At 38.5% G+C, this 24,633-nt stretch overlaps 1 protein-coding gene across 1 annotated transcript in view; it reads left to right on the top strand.

Moving 5' to 3' along the window:
* The window catches only part of CNTN3 (contactin 3), a 259,214-nt gene that overhangs the window by 69,305 nt on the left and 165,276 nt on the right, over window positions 1-24,633 (top strand). Inside the window, exon 4 of the mRNA XM_032650525.1 lies at window positions 22,321-22,416. Within this exon, the coding sequence (XP_032506416.1) occupies window positions 22,321-22,416 (96 nt within the window). The remainder of the gene's footprint in view (window positions 1-22,320; window positions 22,417-24,633) is intronic.

The raw sequence follows: 24,633 nt of genomic DNA on the forward strand, positions 1-24,633 counted from the left end.
AATAGGTGGTGAAGACAAAAAAGTAAAAAGGTTGAAGAAGAGTTTCAACAGAGGGAATGGCATGTGTAAAGGTTTAGCGGTTGGAAAAGCAGCAAGCATAGGACATTCAGGGGCCTGAGGGAAGTTTGATGGTTGTACCCTGGAATTTATAGAGATTAGTGGAAAGAGATGAGGCTGAGGAAATAGACGTGCAGAGATCTTACAGGCCTCGTTAAGAAGTCAGGTCAGTGGGAAGACTTTGGGGTGGTATAAGCAGGGCAGTAGGGGAGTGAGGTTTGTACTTGGATGGTTTGGGGGGTTGTTTGGTAGAATGGATTGATGGTGGTGGCCTGGATAAGGATCTTAGCCCTGGAAATGAAGAGGAAAGGCTCAGGAGGTATTCAGAAATAAAAGTGTCAGAACTTGGTGACAGATTGTTAAGCAGAAGAATGAGTGAAGGGCTTCCCTGGTGGCACAGTGGTTAAGAATCTGCCTGCCAATGCAGGGTACACAGGTTCGAGCCCTGGTCCGGGAAGATCCCACATGCCGCGGACCAACTAAGCCCATGCGCCACAACTACTGAGCCTGCACTCTAGAGCCCGTGAGCCACAACTACTGAGCCCATGTGCCACAACTACTGAAGCCTGTGCGCCTAGAGCCTGTGCTCCGCAATAAGAGAAGCCACCACGATAAAAAGCCCACACACCACAACAAAGAGTAGCCCCCGCTCGCAGCAACTAGAGAATGCCCACGCGCAGCAACAAAGATGCAACGCAGCCAAAAATAAATAAATAAAATTAAAAAAAAGAAAAAAAGAATGAGTGAAGAGTGGTAGCAAGATCCCTCTGGGTCTGGGAAAACAAGAGGGTGTGAAGAGGCAACATGGAGTAAAGAGAGCGAGGTCTGTGGAGGAAACTTTGGACAAACACCCTGTTACAAGGCAGAGAGCTCAAGATTCAAGGAGCCCTGAGGGGTCCAGTCAGTGCGAGATGGCTGTGGAGTGCTAGGTCAGTCAAGTGGAGGAGGGCTCTGGCTGACCTTCACACGAGGCAGGTGAGTTTAGCAGTCTTTTACTGAATAAAATACAACTCTTGTATTGAAAGATACATAAATTGAGAATGGAGATTTACAGCTCGTCTGTAGCTCCCAGTTGGAAGAAAACAGAAGTGGAAAGACACAAAGCTGTGTTTTATTGAGTCTGCATGGCTACCGGGTTTGGAACCAAACAGATTTTTTTTTCCCCTTAATTATATAGTTCACGCCATTTGGTGTATATAGATCTACAGGTGTGGACAATTGCACCAATGGCACAATCAAGAACCTTCTTTCCAGCTGCCCCTTGTAGTCCAATTTCCCATATCCCTTACCTTTGGCAACTTCTGATCCCTTCTCTGGGTCCTTGGCTCTGCCTCTTCCAGAAAGTCATATAAATGGGCTCATACAATATATAACCTTCTGAGTCTGGCTTCTCTGAAGGACATATTCATCTCTGTCATACGTACTCAGTTCTCCCTTTGCAGTCGATGGACAGCCATAGGACATGTATAGATAAAATGGGCTTGGCTGTGTTCCAGTAAGACTATTTGTGGGCACTGAAATGTTCTTTTCTTACAATTTCACATGTCTCCAAAGAGAGACGTGTGCTTTTTCTTTTCGTTATTTTCAACTAAATATAAGAAACAATAATAACAAAAATAGATGGCAGGCTGGATTTGGTCCTCAGGCAGTAGTTTGCCAGCTCCTGAAACCATTAGCCCCAGGTACCTAGTAAATCCTGGAAAATGTAAACTGCTTTTATTATTGATAACTATATAAGTCTTAGGAATTTCCGTTGCTGATTAGAAATGGATAAAGTATGTGTTAACTCCAGCAGAGAGCCTTGTACCTGGACCTCATCAAATTTTCAGCCACTCCATCCCTCAATCTCTATAGAATTACTTGTACTGATAGATTTCAGCAAGGATGACCACGGATCTCAGTTTGCCTGGGACATTTTCAGTTTACATCTGTTTGCCCTTCTTCAGGCCTAGTTAGTAGCTGTTGTCACGTTCAAAATTGTCTTGGTGTAGATCATGTTATATGGTCAGCCCAGAGCTCATCAGCCAATGTGGAAGATGCTGTGAGCAACAGCCCTGAAGTACTCACCATCGTCTACCCCAGAGAAGATGTAGTTGAGGGTGCTGCTGTTTATACCAACAGAATCCTCTTTATGGGAATGTGTAGTATCAGGTATGGTTGTGTTTCACTTGTGGAATGAAAAAAAAAAAAAAAAACTTGACATAACGAATTGCTGAACCAAACAAATATTTGTTTTCTTAATAATTGTTAGAAAGCTCAGAATGAAATTTATGACCTGAATGTAAGTAGGTAGGACTTTATAGCAGTTCCTGACTCTGTTTTATATAGTTTATACCACTGCTTTTACTTTTTACATTCCTTAGATCCTTCTTGTTTGTTTGCTGTCTTGTATTATCTGTCCTTCTGAGTCATGCAGAATGTTTTCTTAAACAAGGCAAGGCATTAAAAATTTAATGAGTTTTATGTTCTATCAGACTTTATGAACACTAAATGTAAAAGATTTTTTAGTTTTAACAGTGAGTATGAGGCAAAGTAAACGTAAGGAGTCAAAGTAAACATTTTTTCATTTAGCCTAATTTCATTGGCCTAATTATTTTAAAAGGGCAGCAGGAATGGCTCCTTAGCTTCTCCTACCCCCTGTGCTACAAATGCTATTTTAAATGTGAATAGTGGTTTTTTTGTTGTTGGGGTAGTTTCTGGGAGGGGTGTCTTACTTCATTTGGTTGAGGTAAATGATATTATTCTCTTATCCCCATTTTACTGCCTTAGGCACATAGTTGATGATAAAGTATAAATACAAACTTTGGCTACTTACCTGTAAATGAAAGACTGTTAACGTCTATGCATATCTGACTTGTAAAATTTTGTCTTAATGCAAAGTTGTTTTCTGAAAACTCTTACCCATTTGGAGTTCATTAAACTTTTGCAAACAATCAAAACACTTTTCGATTTTTCTCACTTACATTAAATGATGACTTTTTTTCCCACCAGTCAGTTATGTAATCTTGTTTATCATAGGATTCTACAAAATATCAGGTTTTAATAATATTAAAATAAAATAGACTCAGCTACTGAAATATCAATTTTATCATAGAAATTTACAAAATACAGTATTTAATAATATTAAAATAAACTCTGCCACTAACAGTATATTTGTGGAAGGAGTTATAACCTTTGTGTTTATTGGCCTTAAGAATTATATTTGCTTTATTTTTATAGTATGCAAAGTATATATAAAAATTTCTTGGTAAACAGAGTTTATTTTTCCTTTAAGTGTACTCTCAGTAATTTGCTATTTTAACATAAACATTTTAAACTCTCAGCCAGATGAAATGACCAATACGTGTTCATCTGCCAAAAAAGTTTTAACCTATGTCACAAAAAGGAAAAATTTTTAAGTTTTGTGTTTTATTTAAAGGCAAATGCAAAATTACCTATGATGAAATTTCCTACCAGTCTTTGGCTTCCTATTTAGAGAAACGTTCAACAGCCCAACTGTTTTCGACAGTTTACTTTCCACCTCTGAAACCTGTATGAATATCAGGTGCTTTTAACAACACATACCACCTAATGGTAAATGAGCAGGTTATCTCTTTCTGTGTTTTCATTTGTTCCTACATGTTGACATTACGTTACTATTTTAGTATTGTACTTTACTGCTCTAAAAGAAACACATCATTTTTCATATCTCTACCCCTCATTCTGAGCCCATGATTCTAATACGTTGCCAAGAAAATGTAAGAGTGGAGCTGCCTTTAGGATTCTTCAGATTTCAGATTTTGTGCTACTGCAGTACCTTTGAAGAAAGTTGCTCCTAGGCAAGGAAGATGTATAGGGGTTTTCTAAGTCCATTGAAAAGTAATGAAAGTTGAATATTGTTATTATTTTTCAGTCAATGGATCTTCATTTAAAAAATAGCATATGTACATGTAAAACATTAAAGACATATCGTAGAGGATGTCTCCTTCCCACCCCCATACCCTTGGTTGCCAGGCAGCAATTCCTATGTGACTCTTCAAGCATATATAGAGTTTAGGTTCTTTAGAGTAGTAACACCAAACAGACTGTTCGCACCTTAACAATTCCCATTCAACATATTTTGGACATTGTTCCATATCAGAATATATGACTCTCTCTTTCCCCATAGCGGTGTAATAGTCCACGTCATAGACCAGCCGTATTCAAAGTGTGGTTCCTTTAGACCAGCAGCATAAACTTCACCTGGGATCTTGTTACAAATCCCAATTCTTGGGCCCTACCTCAGACCTACTGCCTCAGACACTTCTGGGTCGGACTCAAGAGCCAGTGTTTTAACAAGATCTCAGGTGATTCTGATGCCCACTAATGACTGAGAATCAGGGCTTCAGGTGAACCATCTTGTTTATAATGGTATCTATTAAGAATCATTTAAGTTTTTTCTAGCCTTTTCCTATTATGAATAGTGCTGCAGTGAAGATCCTTGTATATAGACCTTTTAAGGAGACTGATAGATATTTGTCAAACTGTTTTCCAAAGTTATACCAATTTACATTTCCACCAATAATGTATGAGATTTTTCTTAGCATTTCTGAAGCAATCTTTCTTGAGGTTTTCTTCTATTTTTGTAATTAAAAAAATTATTATTGGTAATAAATGGATGGAGAAGAGGACTAGATTGAGGATATGTCAGGGAGAAAAAGCCTTCAAAGAAGACTGAGAAGAAGTGATCTTGTAGGTAGGCAGGTGATTACAGTAGGAGAGAATTTTAAAAAGGCTGTATTTTTCAGGATGGCCAACCTACAATGTGATGTTGACACTCCTCCCAAAGACAGGAAGGGTCTTTGCAACCTTCTTGAATCTGGGCAGGTCTATAACGACAGCAGAAGTGATCCTATGTGATTTCTAAAGATGAGGTCATAAAAGGCAACACTCCTGGGGCTCCTTTGATATCCCCTCGTGAAACCCAGCAACTATGCAAAAGAAAGTCCAAGCCACCCATTGAGAGATTCAAGGCTCTTGGCTCTCAGCTCTGGCTGAACTCCCTGCTGACAGTCATTGTCAACTCGCTGTCTTGGAAGAAAACGTTCCAGTCCCAAGTAGTTGCCCTACCTGATGTCACATGGAGCAGAGACGAGAGTTCCCTGCTGAGCCCTGGCCACACTGCATATTTGGGAAGAAAAAAATTATTATTGTTATTTTAAGCCACTAATTTATTGGGGGTGGTTGTTACACAGAAGTTGATAACTGGCGCAAGGGCTGATCAAGATCTCATAGGCTTCTAGCACTTTCAGAGCCATGAAGGTAGAGGCAGATGCTTAAGAATAACAGGGTTAAAGTTAAGTACTTCGTGTTCTCCAGTCAAACCAACTTGGAACTGAGCTTTTGGAGTGATCAAGTCCTTAAATTCAGAATAATGTATGGACTGCACATATGTGTAATTAGTCTAAAGCATTGAGTCCCTGATGTGCGCAGGAAATTGAATACTTGGTGTATGTCTATATTTTTATAACTAGAAGATTCAAAGGCCTTTTTTTAAAAACTGTGTATCCAAAAACTGTATGTATGTATATTTCAGATAGTTACAAAGCAGAATATAAAACCTTGCCTACCAAAGTAGAAGATGCTTACAGCTAACATTTGCTCAAACCCTACTATGTTTTAGAAATTGGGTAACTTAATTTTCATAAGCCTGAAAATGGAAAACTGTTTTCATCTTTTAGGTAAGGGGTGAGGGGAATACACTTAGTGTATTTCATTCTCTTGCTACTAAATGATTATGTAACTACTTATGATCACAAAAATTATTATTAAAGTAAGAAATATACTTTAACATGCTCTTTCGAGAAACATGGAATTAAATTGCCTTAAGTGTCAAGAAGTTTCAAACACTTCTCTTGTTCAGTGACAATGTTCCAAGGATATTCCTCTGGATCTTAGGGTCCTGCGTACATATTTTTTACTTACTCCATAATGGAGTAGTCAGTTACTCTCCTGAATATTTGGAAAAAGAGCAATTAATGCCAAATGGCTTTTGGTAACTGTCAGAACCGAAATGACTTCAGTCAGTCCAGGCTTACATTTTAAAGAAACATAAATTCAGTCAGCGGGTTTTTCTGCCTATCAAGTAGACTACCCCTTTATGCAAAATATTAAAATGTGTGGCCCTCAAATCACTAGCCGGACATATCTATTTTATATTTATATATATTTCCTATTTAATAAATCCAAAGGGCTTCCCCCACCTGCAGAATCAGAATCTTTAGAGTTGGAGCCTGGGAATCTACACTTTAAACATGCTGCCCTGCTGACTATTATAAACCAAAGTGAATTTCATTCTTTTCTCTATTAAAAATGATCACTGGTTTTCTTTTTAATTGAGCAAAGATGACTAAAGAGATTAGTGTTCTAAAAGAGTATATAAATAATTCAGATTTAAACTCTTTACTGTAATGGTATGATTTAAGACTTAGAATCTCATCTAAAAAATGATTAATTTAATTTTCAGTCTTTTTCTCCTACTTTGTATTTCTTGTGGTAGGATGTCAGTTGCCAGTGAAATGGCCCCAGAGCAGATGCAATAAGAAGCCACAATGAATCTCCATTAATTTTATTATAAATACATAGATATTTCTTCATGATTTATACTCAGTGGCTTCTGAAAAGACTTGAGTTGGCTTACAGAAGGAAATTAGTACGAAATAGGACAATCACAGATAAAAATGGAAGGACACCATTTAAAAGAATTAGAGGCACCTGGGAGATATTGATTCTAACAGCTGGGAAGTATCCTGATAGCTATAACCAAATGAAACATGTTGGCTTATACATTTTTCATTTAGGTTATAGAAAGCATATATGGCTGTCAGAAGAGACTGTGTTCCTTGAGCTAAGTAAGCATGGATGAATGTGGGATGTATAGTGATGGATATTGTATAACAGAGAAAACAAGGAATGTTTTGCAAAAGAGAGAAAAATATTTGTGAAATGTATTATTCTGGTAGACTGAGGGCCTTGCCATGAAAGGCCATGAATAGACACTTAAATACAGCCATGAAAGACACTTCTGGTTGGGCTGATGCCTTATAATAATATTTAGGGTTTATACTGTCCCTGTATATAGTCTCTCATTTAATCTTCAGAAAAACCCCAGAGGGGCTTCCCTCGTGGCACAGTGGTTGAGAGTCCGCCTGCCAATGCAGGGACACGGGTTCGTGCCCTGGTCCGGGAAGATCCCACATGCCGCGGAACGGCTGGGCCCGTGAGCCAAGGCCACTGAGCCTGCGCATCCGGAGCCTGTGCTCCGCAACGGGAGAGGCCACAACAGTGAGAGGCCTGCGTACAGCAAAAAAAACCCAAAACCCCCAGAAATGTATATAATACTGTTCTCCTTGTTTTACATCTTAGAACCTTAGGTGTGTGTAGGGAGGCTAAGTCATTTGAGTTGCTTGGGTTACCAAGTGGCACCCTGACTTGAGAGCCTATTACACTCTATACGTTATGCACTTGTCAGAGTCATCCAAGTGGTTTGCCTTCTCCTGCCCTAAGTTAAAATAATAAACTGCGCATATTGGAGAATAAGGATGACTAGAGCGTTTGTATTTACATTATCACAGTCTTTCATTTTCTAGACCAAGACAAATGTCTCAATCCCTTTTTATCTAGTGTCCTGAGGTGAAACTGGTATCTAGGGGTTCTGTTGTTATTCTATGTTGTTGGTTAAAAGAAGCCCATCTACTTATGCGTCTTTCCACCCTGCAAAAATATTTGTTTGTAACGGATGTAAACAAGGAAGGAAGGTGAAGTTGCCTTCTTATTCTCACCTAGACCCTGGGCTCGCCAACTTCAGTGTGGGTGTGTATCATGGATTTCCTGAAGGTAGCCTGGAAAGATTCACTGTCCATAGAAGATCTTTGAATCAGGTTGAGTATGTGTGTAAGTAGTTGGTTAAAAACCCTAGAGTTCTGCCCCATGTAGCATAGAAGACAAAGCTTTAACCTGGAAGATCTTAAAGCAGATGTTCCCAGCTGAGTGCCTCATCCATAAAATGACATCAGGCTGTGGGCTGCAGTGGATCATGCAGTTGGAAGCTGGGCTGCATCCCAATGGATCTGCCAGAATGAGTTATTCTCCAAGTAGCTGAAAAAACAACCTATTGAGGTTGTTTTCATCTCTTCATTATAAAATGCATCATGTTTTTCAAGTAGAGCGATTTAATTTGAGGTCTAAACGATCCCTTTTCCTACCATTAAAAACTTGGAGCAGTGGAGCTCATTATGCGCTCCTCACCTAAGGGATAATAACGTCTGAAAACCAGGTCATTCATTCTAAGAGAGAAAGTTGATGGTAAATCTGGAACTTGAAAATAGGACAGGTGGTGAGAGGACTATTGTGACCTCACTGGAGACAAAAATGCCAGATCCTTCAACTAAATTCAATTAAAAATGTTTGCGGGAGCATCTTAGTATGTCTTATTTTCCATGTAATTACTGATCCCTTTATTCACTTGGTTGACAAGAAAACAATGAAAAAAGCAAGCTGTGCTAGTTGTCTTCCATCTGTCCTTCCACATCCACTTTCCACCCTGTTGTCTGCCCAAGGAGACCCATATGGACTACATCAGAGGATTCCCTTGCCATGTGGCTTTTGGGTGGTTTTGGCTAATGGGAGGCAGTGGTAGGCAGTTGGAGAGTGGGAAGAGGAATGGTCAGGGTATTTAGTAACCCAGCTCTTTGGCTGCTAGATTACTGTATGTTATCTAGGATTCCTGTGCAGCCATGGGTGGCAGCCCTGACATCAGGTCTCCAGACCAATAAGCATAGGCAAATTACTAGAGTTTCCCCTGTTTTTTTTCAAACGCTAATGAAGAGTATATGCTGATGCCATCACAGAGGCCCTCTCTTGTCCTGTGATTCCTAATGACGGGGAGCACATCTTTCTCCACTAGCATGTTGTCACATTCCTCGTTTTTGTTACCGTTGCTTTGGTGAAACACATTAAGGTACTGCATAAAATGTATTGCTTTCCAAATTAATGCCTTAGTAGCACTACTTTTGCCTACTGTCTTAGTTAAATACATATCTTATTAAAGCATTTCTCTTTAATTTCACTGATTCTAGTAGAAAGCATTCATAAAACACGAGTAGTTTTTTTTTTTCTGTGGTACACGGGCCTCTCACTGTCGTGGCCTCTCCCATTGCGGAGCACAGGCTCTGGATGCGCAGGCTCAGCGGCCACGGCTCACGGGCCCAGCCGCTCCGCGGCATGTGGGATCTTCCCGGACCAGGGCACGAACCCGTGTCCCCTGCATCGGCAGGCGGACTCTTAGCCACTGCGCCACCAGGGAAGCCCAGCACTTTCTTTTTTATCAGTATTTCCACACAATATTGATTATCTAATTTTATCTTGTAGAGGTATTGCTAAAATCCCTCTCTTCCTCTCTGATTTCTACAGTCTTACTTTGGACACATTTCCCATCTAATCTATTTTACTGTAACAGCCTCCCACCTGATTATGTAACCATTAAACAAGAAACAAAATTGAATAGAACAGGAATGTAGCAATCTCAGTGTTCAGAAAGTGAAGCTTACAGAATATATACTTAGGGAGAAATATTTTAGAATATTTAGAATGGTTAGAATGGTAACCTAAGTTTTCGTTTTGGTTAAATGCAGAAGATTTATTTATGGAACGAAGCATCATCTACAGAACTGATGGAGTGCATTTCTCCTACCAGCTTCATGATTGCTGGCACTTTCCATGAACAGGTCCAAAGGATAATATAACCCATTTAATAAGTTGGCCCATTTATTCTAACAACACTATATTTACATTTGTCCCATTTTCACTTTATTTTACCCTCTGCATCAGCACATTTGCCCTAATTGCTTTCTAATTTGTATACATGTTTGTGCTTTAAAAACTTAAACCAAGAAACCTTTTTCAGGAGCTCTTTAAGTACTGAAGTGTAGGGGATCTAGTAGACTAATGGATCCATGTGTCACCTAGTATCATTTGTAATGCACTTCTGTAGCACAGAATTGCACTCTTGTACTTTGCTTATTCTGGAACTCAGATATAACTTACAAAGAAAACAAGTAGTATGAATTTGTGCTTGCTTTCTTCAGAGAAACATAGGCAAATGCACATTCAGAGGTCTGCTGATAGTGATGTTTCCATGGCAACAAGCAGGCTATGCTGTCATAATATTTATATCCGACTATTATGCTTTAGTTTATTTTAGGGTTTGGTGTTAAAATGACAAAATAACATATGCCTTTGTTTTCTTAAATATATATTAGGTTGATTTTTTTCTGGGTTAAATATTTTTAAAGACCTCATAGAAATTAACAAGAAATCATTGTTACACATGTAGATTTTTGTTATTCCCTATTAGTTTTAAATTTTGTACATTTGTTTATAAAAGTTTTGAAATAGATGTACATGACACAGTAAGTGGCCAGTGTTAAAGTTAGGGAGAAATACACACATTTCTTTAAATTTCACAGTTATATTTTGGGGGAGATTTTTTTTTAGCTATTTTGCTTTGTAACTTTGTAACTTGAGCTTTAAGTTAATAATTCAGGAGCTCTGCAACAGAACAACAGACATCAGCTGTGCCCAAGGTAATGATCTAAGATATTATCAATCTTTCACCAACAGACAAATTAGTTTTTATGTGTTGTTAATGTAGGGGCATAAGAGAGTGAGAGGCTTTATTGAAATCATATGATAACATCTGTTTATATGCTTAACACATAATATGTGCCCAGGATGTAAAAATGAAGCAGAAGAAAGACTATACTTTTGTGAAGCTTACTTTCTAGCCAGGATGCGGCGGGGGGGGGGGGGGGGGGGGGGGGGGGAGATACTAAATAAATAAACAATAAATACATTCTACAATATTGTATAGTGACTTTGAAGAAACATGAAGCTACATAAGGTTATAGAGTGATGAGAAATAGGAGCATTTACACCTAAATATTTTGCTGTCGTTTACACTTTGAAAGCTCTATTTCGTTGATCATTACCTTTGATTGTTTTATCAAACCCCAAGGGGATTCCTGGGTGGGTGTTATCCCTCCTTGTTGACAAAGAGGAAACCAAGGCACTGCATGGTTAAGAAACGAGTTGCCAAGTTTCAGAAGAGTAAAGACATCTTCTTTCACTCAGCCTTGTTGGCACTTGTTGAATAATTTGAGTGAACGATTGAAAGAATGAACATACCTTAAATATGACTTGCGAATTATCCATTTCAGTTTTCTAAGGTAGAATTTCTAGACTGAAAAGGAGTCGAGAGCTTAAACTGTAATTCAGATGTGATGGTCCTCCTTTTTCTCTAAGTTAGAAATCAGAGGATGTGTCATCTGCCTGGCTCTGACAATTAGCAGCATGGCTTTGGGCAAAATCTAACCTCTCCTGGACTTGGTTTGCTCTTGTAAAAATTGGGAATAATTATATATGCATTGCCTGTCTCACAGATTATTGCTGAGAATCATACGAGATAAACTATGTCAATCTCAAGAGGTCTGTACACATGTAAGTCATTTTGATTCTTTAGAAAGTAATCTTCATTTAACTTGAGTTAGGTAAGTATTTTTTTCAGGCGGTCCATAACTAATCTTTTATGTGTGTCTCTCTCTCTTTTTGATGAAAATTGTCAGTATGAAGTGATCATATAATTAAAATAAATCTAATTAGCTTCCTTCTCTGTAACAAAGGTGATCTTTGAATGCCAGACCATAGGTGTTCTTATCATCTGTGAGCCCTGCTATTAGTCTGGTAATGTGCTGCTGAAGGAATCATTCAAAAATAAACTATTTGTAAATAAGGGTAACGATTCAATATTTGATATTTTTTCTTGTAGTGTTGGAGGGTTATTGCATTATGCTAATTTATTTTCCATTATTCTTATAATGGATAGAAGTAAGCATATAATGTAACACCATATATTCGTTGCTAAAATCACATGTGTCTTAATGGCAACTGTTCCATGAAATGTATGAACAGTCTCAGTGACTCAGCCAGTTTAGCAAATAACAGGAGCTTTTTTTAAAAAACTCACCTCAAGTGTTGAATTTCAACAAGTATTACTTAGCATCTATTCTACTAATTGCAGGGGGAAAACAATAGAAATTATGATGTTCCTGGGAAGAGAGACATGCCTGTTGAAAGCAAGAGGCTAAATATAGACAAACTGGAGTAACTGTTGAAGGCTTCAAATGAGAAAGGATACTCATCTGAGTTTGGATGACATAGGTCTGGATAGATGAAGATAGGATATGTAGAGCTTATCCTTGCCCGGGGAGGGGAAGCAGCTTGCTAATACTTACTGAGCACCTAATACATTCCAAGGATTTTACGTTTATTTTCTCACATAACCTCTCAGCATGTTTCTAACGCAGGTCATATTATCTGCACTTTTCAGAAGAATCTGCATATCAAAGAGTCTGAGAAAATTGTGTAAAACCACAGAGCTTGTTTTAGTAGCAGAGGCTCTAACGGAAATCTAACTTCAAATTCTTTGCTGAAGAAGCCACTAAGACATTTTAATCTAGGCTGTTAAAAAGCTTTTTTAAAACGTTTGAGAATATTATTAAGATAACTACATTGAAGTGGCGTGATTTGTTCAGATATTCAGAATATTGTCATTTTATGTGATCTTTTTATTTCCAAATTGGCAAGTAGACGTTTCTAAGTGAAAAGACCAAGCACATCCTTGTATAACTAATCATTAGAATTCCTCTGTGACACACCCAATGATGGTTAGTTTCTGAAATACAACATTCTTAGATAGTCTTGAAAATAGTTCTCTATATTTGGTAACGTTTTATGTATGAATGCTGGCTTTTTCTTTGGCCCTGTTAAAATCAAACTGACTTTTAAAATATGGTTTTCATGCAGATTTTCTGAATTATCTCAAACCTCTGGTATACTTGGAGATCTTAGTTTCAAAGAGAAGGAAAATGATTTGTAGTATTGCCACATACATTTTTTAAATGTGGTTTTAAGGATAAACCTAGCTTTTTAAAGATACATGAAGTATAAGAAGAAAAAATTTTCGGAAAGTAAGATTTATAGTACTGTTCCACTTACATTAAGCTGTTCATGTTTTAAAATTCAGTATTACAGGTGAAATTAATATCCACAATCAACTGGGGAGAGTTTTTTTTTCTTTTTCCTAGATTTAATATACTGGAAGAGCAGAACTGTCAATATCAGAAACATTATTCTTAATTTTTGTTGTTTGATTTAATAATCCAGCATTTACTTTTTCCCAAATACATAAGGGGCTTTTTAATTTGATATAGTCAGGACCAGTAGTTGGACTCTTAATTGAAAAGCTCCTTAATAAATTTAAATAGGTAATCATTTAAAGAAAAGTTACCTTTTATTAAAACAATTTTATTTTTGCTTCAAATATGAAACTATATATGTCTTCTGCTTTTTGTTTTTGTTTTTTAATGCAGTGCCAAGCACTCTTCGTTGATGGAAGGTAGGAATTTGTTGTGTTATTTGTATAAAACAAACATTATGAATATCATGTGATTTCCAGCTATTGTTTCTCTTTGAATTTGAGTGATAATTTAAAAAATATTTCTTAAGTAATCTGGGTACAGAAATAGTCTAAAGATTTTTATTTTTTGTTTATAAGCTTTTATGGTATTTTGCATCATGTATTCTATCTATTTTAGCATCAGTCTTGGGGAAAGAGTGAATTTCTTTCATTGAGTTTTTCAAAAGTTTAAAAAATTTTTTATAAACAGTTCCGTTTTTTTCACACACTTATTCCCTCAACTTTTTTAGTATTTCACTAGTAATTTAATGTCATGTAAAAAGGGTGATTCAGTTCTGTTAATAAATACAGGCAGTTCAACTGATGGAAGCAGAAGGGCTTGCTAGAGAGCAGCTACTAGGCACAAGCATTCTGTGTGCTCTTAACAGTGGACGGTATCTTTTCTAGAGGGGACGAATCATACTGCTTGAGTTGAAGCCATTTGTACTGGATAGGTGCTTTTTGAGGTCGGTGGAAGGCAAAAAGGAGATGGAGGTGGACTGAGCCCTCAGCCTTAGTCTTGTGAGACAGACTAATCTAAAACTCAGTTATCATGTAGTCCAGAATTATCGGAGAATTCTTCCTTCACGAAGCGTGAACATTTTTAACTAGACCTTGAAATGTAGGTACTTAGCATAAGTTGAAAGGAGAATGATGGGGCATAAGTAAAGTTTTAGAAGCTGAAATACTCCAAATGACAAACCGAGCTCTTTTGTGGCAATACCTGGAACATAGGTACATATTTCACACATATATACATATATATGTACATATACTAATACATACATGTCAAGTGAATGACTGAATGTTAGGACAAGAAAATGGACTTCATCATCTAGGCAATGAGAAATTCATGTAAAATTTTGAGCAGGTATTGAAAACTGGATATGTGTTTTATGAAGAAAACTGAAGTCAACTCTCTGGGCACAAGACAGATGGATTGGATGGGAGGGGAGAGATCGCAGGTGGGGAGACCAGCCCAAAGGTTGGATGGACTTATCACATAGTATAAAGATGAAAAGAGCTGGACTTGAAATCAGTTGAACTGGCTCCACCACTTACTGCATCACCTTTGTCAAAGTCTGTAATTGCTTTGAGCCACAGCTTTTTTGGAAAATGGAAAAATAATACCTTTAAATAGAGCGTTTGTGAAAATTAAATGAGATAAATTCCAGGAAATTCTATCACACAGCCTAGCAAATTCTTTCATCCATTAATTCCTTCATATATGAATTTAGTCAGTTTTGATAGAGCATATTCTTATGACGTTGGGGATGCAGAGTTTTGATAGACAAGCATACTGGAGCCATATGCTTAATACATGCCAGGTGAATTTGCATCATAAAATTTTTCCAGTAAAATTAAAACGGTGGTAGTGAGAAATTAGAAATGGGACGAAAGAGGATGAACTTTGCAAAACAATTAACATGATAAAATTGAATGGATTAAACAAAAGTAGGAATGAGGAGTGACAAATTGGAGGTGGGAATCTTAGAAAGTAACAACACAATGATGGAAGTTGTAGGGTTTTGTAGGGACTACTCTAAGCATAGGAAAATGAAATGTTGAATATGAGATGAATAGCCAAAATGTGTCTGGAAGGCATGCAGAAAATGCATGTGTTGAATCAAAATTTTGATGAGCACATCTTTGGTATAGACACAATGGTAAAAGCTTCAGACATGGTGAGATCTATGAGAGGTTGTAAAGAAAATTGATAGCTATTATTTTTTGAGCACACCGTTTTCAGTAAATGATGTAGACTATCTTATTTCTTTCTCACAACAATAGCAGAGATAATTGCTATTATTATCCTCAATTTACAGGTGATGAAACTGTGGATCAACAAGTGAAGTAATCTACCACAGGTCAAACGCTTAAGTTTCAGGAAAGGGATTTGTAGATGGGTTTATCTGACTCCAGAGGACCGAGACTTAAATTCAATCCAAGTTAAAAAGTGGAAGGAAACAGAGAGATGGTCGTGGGGGGAAGGAGGATTTGTTTAAGAAAAGTGGAGCATGGGAGTTATTGGAAGATATATTTTGCTTTTTAGATGAAGTGATGTTTGAAATCATAGATGAGATGAGAGAGACTGAAGTAAGGAGAGTTGTAAAACCAGAGTCTCAGAAGGAATAAGGGAACTTTGCACTTCTATAATTCTATTTATTTTTCAAAGGGCTTGCAGATCTACGATGCTAGAGAGCCTCGCTCAAAAAACTCTGTGAGGTTCAGAGGGCAGGTGTTGTCCCCAGTTTACAAATTAAAATCTGGGAAGCACAGATGATCAAGTGGTAACTCCCCAGTCTTGCAGGTCTGGATTATGGTGGAGCAAAGACAGGATCCCTGGTGGGCCCACTCCTGTTTTCTTTTCCTAAGTCTCACTGGTAGAAAGTTAAGAAATCTGCAACCCAGGCACAGAGGATTCAACTTCGGTGGGGGACCCACCATGGAGATTCCAAGGAAAATGATATGATGGATGCAAATGTATGTTGATGACCCTCACAATGCCAACAAATATGTAATAGCCTAGAGATATAAAGATGAAAATGACAGTGTCCTAATCTTGGTGGACCCCCAGGATAGGAGAACAAAATGGAAAAATAGAAAAATATAGAAAATACAGAATTGGGAGCTTCCCTGGTGGCACAGTGGTTAAGAATCTGCCTGCCAATGAAGGGGACACAGGTTCGATCCCTGGTCTGGGAAGATCCCATATGCCGCGGAGCAACTAAGCCCCTGCGCCACAACTGCTGAGCCTGCACTCTAGAGCTTGCGAGCCAAAACTACTGAGCTGGCACACCACAACTACTGAAGCCCGTGCGCCTAGAGCCCATGCTCTGCAACAAGAGAAGCCACCGCAATGAGAAGCCCGTGCACCGTGGCGAAGAGTAGCTCCTGCTTGCTGCAACTAGAGAAAGCCCGCGCGCAGCAACGATGACCCAACGCAGCCTAAATAAATAAATAAATAAACAGAATTGAAAGGATTGAGGTAATTTCAAGAGTTTCAAGAAAGGGATGTGGATGAAGCTGGTTTAGAAGATGAATAAAAGTGCAATGTCAGTGAAGGAGTGGGAGAGCACAGTTGCGTGATTTTTGACAAGTATTTTGTGCTTGGGGAAATCCAAATAGTTTGTTATTGTTTCAGTGTATGTGGCCGAGAGTTGGGGTTGCTGGAGCAGTGGGGTGATGAGAAGCAGGGAAGGAGCTGAATTGTGATATATTTGTGGGGAAAGGTCTTGTGAAGTATTCCTAGGTGCTTAGAGTTCACCCATGGTACCAGTATTTCAACTGTATAAAAAACAAAGACAGTTCCTGAAGATGTTAAGATCTTATTAAGTTCTTCCCTGTTCCCTAAGGAGGCTTAGAAAATACTGAATATGTAAGTCTGCTTGGAAACTTACAACACAAACCTGTTGTAAAACCTGTAAAAAGGCTGGGCTTTTAAGTATGAAATCTATTTGCAGTAGACATTTTTGGTATTCCCCAAATGTATTAAATCCCCTCTGCTCACCTCTGACTAATGTGCATTGGAGGGTGGACAGTTCCATGAAAGTTCACAGTGAGAGCTCTGATGGGTAGGGGAAAATGATTACCCCCAGGGAAAACCCTTCACTGGTAATGTTGGGAGCCTGTATTCAAATACCCCTGACTCCCGTCTTTCAAGCTGATGGTTCTAGAAGGCATTCTGTACACTTATCAGAGGTTCATGCAGAATCAATCCCTTATTGACTACAGTAGCAGCTTCAGTAATGTAACCAGCTGGTGGCTTTTCTTCCATCCTCTTTTATTCACCCCACTCCTTCCCTCCTACTTTCCGAGATCATCTTCCATATACCGCAGATCACTCAAGTCCTTTCTTGGCTCTGCTTTTGGGGAAGGAAAACTAAGATACTATTGAACTTGTTGAGCAAGCCATTGTTTTTACATAAGGAACTAGTTTTGTTTTCCTAGGACACACCTATAGCCTGCCATGGTAAAATTTTCCCTTAGAAACTTTACTGTTTTTTTTTTTTTTGGCTGCGTTGGATCTTCGTTGCTGTGCATGGGCTTTCTGTAGTTGCGGCCAGCGGGGGCTACTCTTCGTTGCGGTGCGCGGGCTTCTCATCGCGGTGGCTTCTCTAGTTGAAGAGCACGGGCTCTAGGCGCATGGGCTTAGTTGTTCCATGGCACATGGGGTCTTCCCAGACCAGGACTTGAACCCATGTCCCCTGCATTAGCAAGCAGATTCTTCTTTTTTTTTTTTTAACATCTTTATTGGAGTATAATTGCTTTACAATGGTGTGTTAGTTTCTGCTGTAAAACAGAGTGAATCAGCTATACATATACATGCATCGCCATATCTCCTCCCTCTTGCGTCTCCCTCCCACCCTCCCTATCCCACCCCTCTAGGGGAGATCAACCTGCAAGTATGAAGTGTTTGAGCAGCCCATAGAAAACCTAGCCCAATAAATAAAATTAACAGACAGGTGTCAAGGTAGAGTATTTTATACACCAGGAATGGTCCGTGTGAATATTCATAGGAAAAGCAGTCAAAGTAAGGAGTGTATTTCTCTCCTGGCTCTGCATACCTCCGTGTGATATCTTGGGATATACTGTCTCCAGGGTGTGACCAGAACTTGGGATATCTTAGAGCAGCACAGCATAGGTGGTGACCAGAAGGGCAATCAAGGTGAGCCACTTGTGGCCTGTAGGTGGGGTGGAGGAAGAGGAAAGAAAGTAAAAAAATATGGAGAGCTGGATTTTATCTTTGTTTTTTAATTCGGATTTCCCCAGTTGTATATGTACTTATTTGTGTGTGTGTGTGTGTGTGTGTGTGTGTGCGTGTATTTAGTTCTCTATAATGGTATCGTGTATAGTTTGTGTATCCACACTGTGGTCGAGATCCCTCACAGTGCCCTTTTATAACCACACCCATATCCCTGCCCCAACTTCCCTAAACACTGACAACCACTAATGCGTGCTCTGTTTCTGAAATTCTGTAATTTTAAAAATATTATATAAATGGAGTCGTACAGCATGTAACCTTTCAGGATTGCTTTTTGCATTTAGCATTATTCTCTGAAGATTCTTCCAAGTGTATCAATAGTCCATTGCTTTTTATTGCTGAGTAGTATTCCAGGAAATGTGTGCACTACTGTTTGTTTACCCATTCATCCATTGAAGGACATCTGGGTTGTCCCCAGTTCAGGGCTATTATGAATAAAGCTGTACAAACTTTTCTGTACAGGTTTTCTTGTGAAAATATGTTTTTGTTTCCCTGGGATAAATGCCCAGGAGTGCGATTGCTGGATCATATGACAACTGTGTGTTTAGTTTTTGAAGAAACTATCAAACTGTTTCCAGAGTGGCTGTGAAATGCTGTACAGTCATACAGCCACCAACAATGTATGAGCGATTCTGTTTCTCCACATCCTTTATGGGGTTTAGTGTTGTCGCTGTAGTTCTGATAGGTGTTGCTAACCATTCTGATAGGTGTGCCGTGATACCTCATTGCAGTTTTAATTTCTATTTCCCTGATGGCTAATGATGTTGAACATTTTTCATGTCCTTATTTGCCATCTCTATATCTTCTTCGGTGAAATGCCTGTTCATTGTTTTGCCCGTTTTCTAAATGGATAGTTTCGTTTTTTACTATTAAGTTTTAAGAGGACTTATTCTGGATACTATTCCTTTACTGGATAAGCGATTTGAAAATATTTTCTCCTGTTGCCTGTCTTTTCATCCTTTTCCCATGCACTTTCACAAGGCAAAAGTTTTAAATTTTGTAAGGTCCAGTTTATTACTGTCAAGCCTAAAACCTTTTTGCTTAACCCTAGATCCCAAAGATGTGCTCCTATATTTTTCTCTAAAAGGTCTATATTTCTATATTTTTATGTTTTACATTTACATTCAAATCCATTTTGAATTAATTTTCATATATGAGTGAGGTTGAGGGCAAGGTTCATTCTTTTCCCTATGGTTGTCCAGTTGCTCCTGCACCATTTATTGAAAGGCTGTCCTTCCACTGACTTGCTTTTGCACATATGTCAAAAATCAGCTCAGCATATTTGTGTGCATCTGTTTCTGGATTCTCTGTTTTATTCCATTGTTCTGTGTGTCTGTCCCTCTGCCGTTCCCACACTGTCTCGCTCATTGTAGCTACATAATAAGTCTTAATACTAGGTGGAGTGGTTCTTTCCACTTTATTCTTCTTGGTCAAGAGTGTCTTAGTTATTCTAGGGCCTGTGCTTTTTCTATGTAAGTTTTAGCACAAGCCTGTCTACATCTACAAAAAATATAAAAGTAAAACAACCAAAAACCTTGCTGGAATTTTGATAGGAATTACATTAAATCTATCTATCAATTTGGGGACAGTTGAAACTATGCTGAATCTTCCAATGCATGAACACAGTAGGTGTCTTCGCTTTATTTAGACTGATTCTTTTTTATCAGTATCTTGTAACTTGCAGTATATAGATCCTTTGTATGTTTTATTATCTGTATACCTAAGTACTGTACTTTCTTTGAAATGATTGTAAGCAATTTTGTGTCTTTAATTTTGGTTTCTGCAGGTTTATTGTTACTCTCTAGAAATTGTATCCTGTGACCTATTTAACTCACTTTGTAGTGGGAATTTTTTGGTTTGCTTTTTGTTTTTGTAGATGCCTTCCTATTTTCTATTTAGACAATCGTATCATCTGCAAATAGGGGTCATTTTATTTCTTCCTTTAGAAACTGTATGCTTCTTATTTTTTATTCTTTTATTATTGCAGCGGTCAGAACTTCTAATATGTTGGCTGCAGGTGGCTAGAATGAGCATCCTTGTCGTATTCCTGATGTTGGCAGAAAACACTGTCTTTCACCGTCAGATATGATGCTAGTTGTAGTTCTTTGTAGATGCTCCTTATGAAGTTGGTTTCTTCTTAAAGTCTGGCTAATTAGAGGCTCACAAAATTGCAAGAATTAGGAGACAGGAAGAAAAATCTGAGAGGTTTCTACCAAATAATTTCTGGAACGATTTCTTACTTATTTTGACTCCTAAACAGGACTTGTTCTGATACAGTTCTTGTCAAGATTGGACCATATGCAGCCTTGACTTGGGTTTGGGTTGCATATATAATCTGCCAGGATATTTCAGTAATCTGAAACTTTTTGGATATTTTTGCTACTTTGATCTCTATAGTCCCTGGGGTTAAAAAACAAAAAAGCCGGGAAAACACTTCAGGCCACTACAGTTATTTTTGTTTGCTCTTCCTAATGCATGTTCTCCATGAACTGGCCACATCAGGTATCCAAAAATAATGTTCTTTGCCCTTATATACTGTAGAGATAGTATCACTGCAGATGTCTAGAGCAATGGACAAACGTGTGACAGTGTTAGTGTTTAGGCAAAAGAGGTTTTCACCTATGGAGGAGAAGAGACATTGTTAGTTTCCGTAGAACCTTTTTTTTATCCTTTTTGGTGTAGTCTAGGTAAAATCAGTGATGAATATGTTTTATGATGTGAAGTTATATAACAGAAGAAAACAAGGAATTGGACAGAAAATCAGTAATTATCATGCATACTTGGTTGTCAGAATATAATGATTTGAAATTATTTTTCCATGTATGGGCTACATTCTGATATGATGTACTCCTCCACTTAGTCTTTGGGAAACATTTGGATGGTCCAATTTTGCAGTTCCAGCTCAGTTACACTTCAAAAGCCTTAATGTTTTGGTAATGCTGCGTTTGGTTATAGATTTAAGATGATATAATGGTATGTTGTATCACTTTCGTAGGGTCTGCATAAAATAAGTCCATAAACACTATTTTTTCTCCTTTTATAGTCACACATATGTGAGTTTTGCTGAATTGCTTTATTCCATGCTTAAAAGCTAGCAATTTAATACTGTTTTTCAGTAACAATAAAATGAAACACATAGGCCTTCTAATTTCCCATTGATGTATTGATTTATGGTGCTCAGAAAATTCATACATGTCTAGAGTTGGTAGTTTTATCAAGTTGAAGAAGATTATTTTGGTTTTTGCATTTTTCAAAGTTGAAATTTTTCAAGTTGTGTTTTAAAATACATACACTGCCTTACTTTTCATAGTCACCACATAGGCGATTTATATCAACCCTTAAAAGCTATGAAATGGGTATATTCTTTCACAAATTGACAGTGTAATTGTTCTAATACAGAAAGTGACACCACAGCATATATTAACTATGGAATGCACAGTACTTTTTTTTTAAGTCACAGTTTAGAGAAACAAACGTTTCTTCTTTTTTTCCCCGTAGGCTTAAGCTTTGTTCAAAATGAAGCCCATAGCATTTTCTCCATGCTATAATTTAAGCTGGAGAATATGAATTGGAATTTGCTGTCCTGGATTATTATTGAAAGAAATTAAATGGTTTTTAAAAATAGCCACTGGTGATCAAAATAGTAGTTGCCTTAATTGCTTTATTAAATACTTGAAAAAATTATTTGACCAATGATAAAAACAGTTTGTCGTTTTCTACAGCTACAGATAAAAAGGAATGTATGTGGGTTTAATTTACAGGATCAGTGGGTATGTATTTTTGTTTCTATTGCCGCGTTTCTAGAAGCCTTAATAAAGAAATCAAAATCCTACTTTTCCTTCTCAAGGCAAATGAGGTTCCTGAGACGGGATTTTTTATTATCCTGAAAAAGAGGAATGTCTCTGTGTGAACATTTTTAGATTTATGGTCCTTTCTGAAATTCTGTTTTGTTTTGTTTTCGAATCAGATCTGGAAAATTTTAAAACCAAAACGAGAAGCACAGTGTCAGTGCGTGAAGGACAGGGAGTTGTCCTGCTCTGTGGCCTCCCGCCACACTCTGGAGGTAACAAGTGCTCTGTTTTTGCTTTTATGTTTATTAAACAAGTTTTGGGGCGAGACCCACAGCATATGTACTGTTACTGCTTCCATAAATTACCCTGAGAAACTTGATAATCCAAGCTTTGGATTCTGTCAGTTGAGTTGCAATATAAGAAACTCTACAAAAAACAGTCTATCCAGAGGAGATTATAAACATAATTTACTCATTTCAACAAGGAAGGTTCTAAAGGCAAGCAAGATCAAGTTAATTTCAGTTACCTAATGGTGCTGAACAATGCTTCATCCTTACGCTATTATCGTTTATTATTTAGTTGTAGACCGTGACGTACATTGGTGTCTTTGTGGTTTCTCTCTCTCTCTGTCTCTCTCTCCTGCCTTATGCATACACGCTTACACATGCTTATTGATATATGCTGTTGCACCTCTTGATATATGTGTAATATATATATTGAAAATGAAATATGTGTGTGTATTCACATCATTTTATTGGGGTATTGGAATTGCAAATTTTATGCTATATTGCTATAAATCGAAATATTGCTGGAAATTCACAAGGTTAACAAAATAGCTACCGAGAGTGAAAATGAACTTCTGCACATATGAAAATAATTTAACAAGTACTGCTCCCCAGTAAGAGCCTGAAGTGCTGGTTGGATTTTCCTCTAACGCTCACTATTACAAACTTGGTCACTTGCAGGAACAAAGAAGGCATTATTAATGTATGAATCATTGTTGTCAGAGAAGCAAACACATTCTGTTATGAGAGGACGAGAATTCCTGAGAGATAAATAGGTTAGAGAGAAGCTTTCTGACCAGAGATGAAACTGAGAAGTCTTCTTCCCATTATAATAAAGCTTATTCAGATGTCAGTATGCTGGACTTTATTTGTTCTGTGACATCCGAACCGAAGTCCTTTTTGCCCAGTGACTCGGCAGTTTTAATCACAAAATCCTCAGCCCAATAAAACAGACATTTCCCATCTTCAGTATTTGATCATTTGAAATGTCTGAGCCAGCTGCAGACTGCAGATTTGGGGCTTGATTAGCTGCCGTGCTTGCCCTCATGTTGGTGAGTATGGGTTTAAATTGGGCTCCCCAGTCTACTTCGGGAGTGTATATTTTGCTGAAATCATGAAGTTTCAGAGGACCTGTGACTTTGAAGGGAAGCATGGACTCTCTTGATTAGCAGTAAAAGTAACTGAGCTCAAACTGGCTTGAAGAAAGTAGGGAGTTTATACTGGCTCATATAACTGGGTTGAGCATGTGCTTTCTACTAGAGCTGTATGGTTGACACAGCGAAGTACCACCCAGAATGACTCGCTGCCTCACTGTGGGCAGCGGGGTCAGCCAGTGGCCTCCAGCTCTCAGCTTCTTCCTGATCTCCTTGGCTGCAGGAGCCACTTGCCCAGGGTCTCGCCCTTCCAGGGACTGCCTGCATCTGGTGACTGAACAAGGAGAGGATATCAGGGGTCATTTCTGCCCAACACTGGACAGTTCTAGTGGGGAGGGCTCAATCCAGAGCTTCCTTCCAGCATGACCAAGGCTTTCTGGGCCATCACAGTTTGACTTCTTTCTTATCTCAAATCCTACTTTTTCCTTCTTGCTTTCACGGGTTTTGAGCTTTGGTCAAAATCTTTATCCCAGACTCTAATATTTGTTCCCTGAGAACCCGATCTACTGGACCCAATGGTTAAACCAATTTCATAAGCGGTTGGTCTTTCTTGCTGTTTCTTGGCTCTGCTTCCCTCCATGTTGATTCCATTGTCATGTAGACTCCCTGTGGTAGCACAGGTGGCTCCTGGCACCTCCAGGCCTTCTTGTCCTTAGTGCTAAGGATCCTAATGGACCAGACAGCCTGTTGCTCAGTGGCTCCTGATTTTCATTGGATCAGCCTTGCTCATGAGATTTTCCCCTCCAGCAGAGAACCAGAGTCAGCTCCATCTACTGGCAAGCACTGAGATGAGAAAGGCGTAGTTTCCAACAGAAAAGAAGGGGTTTTTTGTTGTTGTTTTGTTTTTTCGTTTTGTTGGGGTTTTTTTTGCGGTACGCGGGCCTCTCACTGTTGTGGCCTCTCCCGTTGCGGAGCACAGGCTCCGGACGCGCAGGCTCAGCGGCCATGGCTCACGGGCCCAGCCGCTCCGCGGCATGTGGGATCTTCCCTGACCGGGGCACGAACCCGTGTCCCCTGCATCGGCAGGCGGACTCTCAACCACTGCGCCACC

The sequence above is a fragment of the Phocoena sinus genome, chromosome 11 (genome assembly GCF_008692025.1).
Source record: "Phocoena sinus isolate mPhoSin1 chromosome 11, mPhoSin1.pri, whole genome shotgun sequence".
NCBI classification, from domain to species: domain Eukaryota; kingdom Metazoa; phylum Chordata; class Mammalia; order Artiodactyla; family Phocoenidae; genus Phocoena; species Phocoena sinus.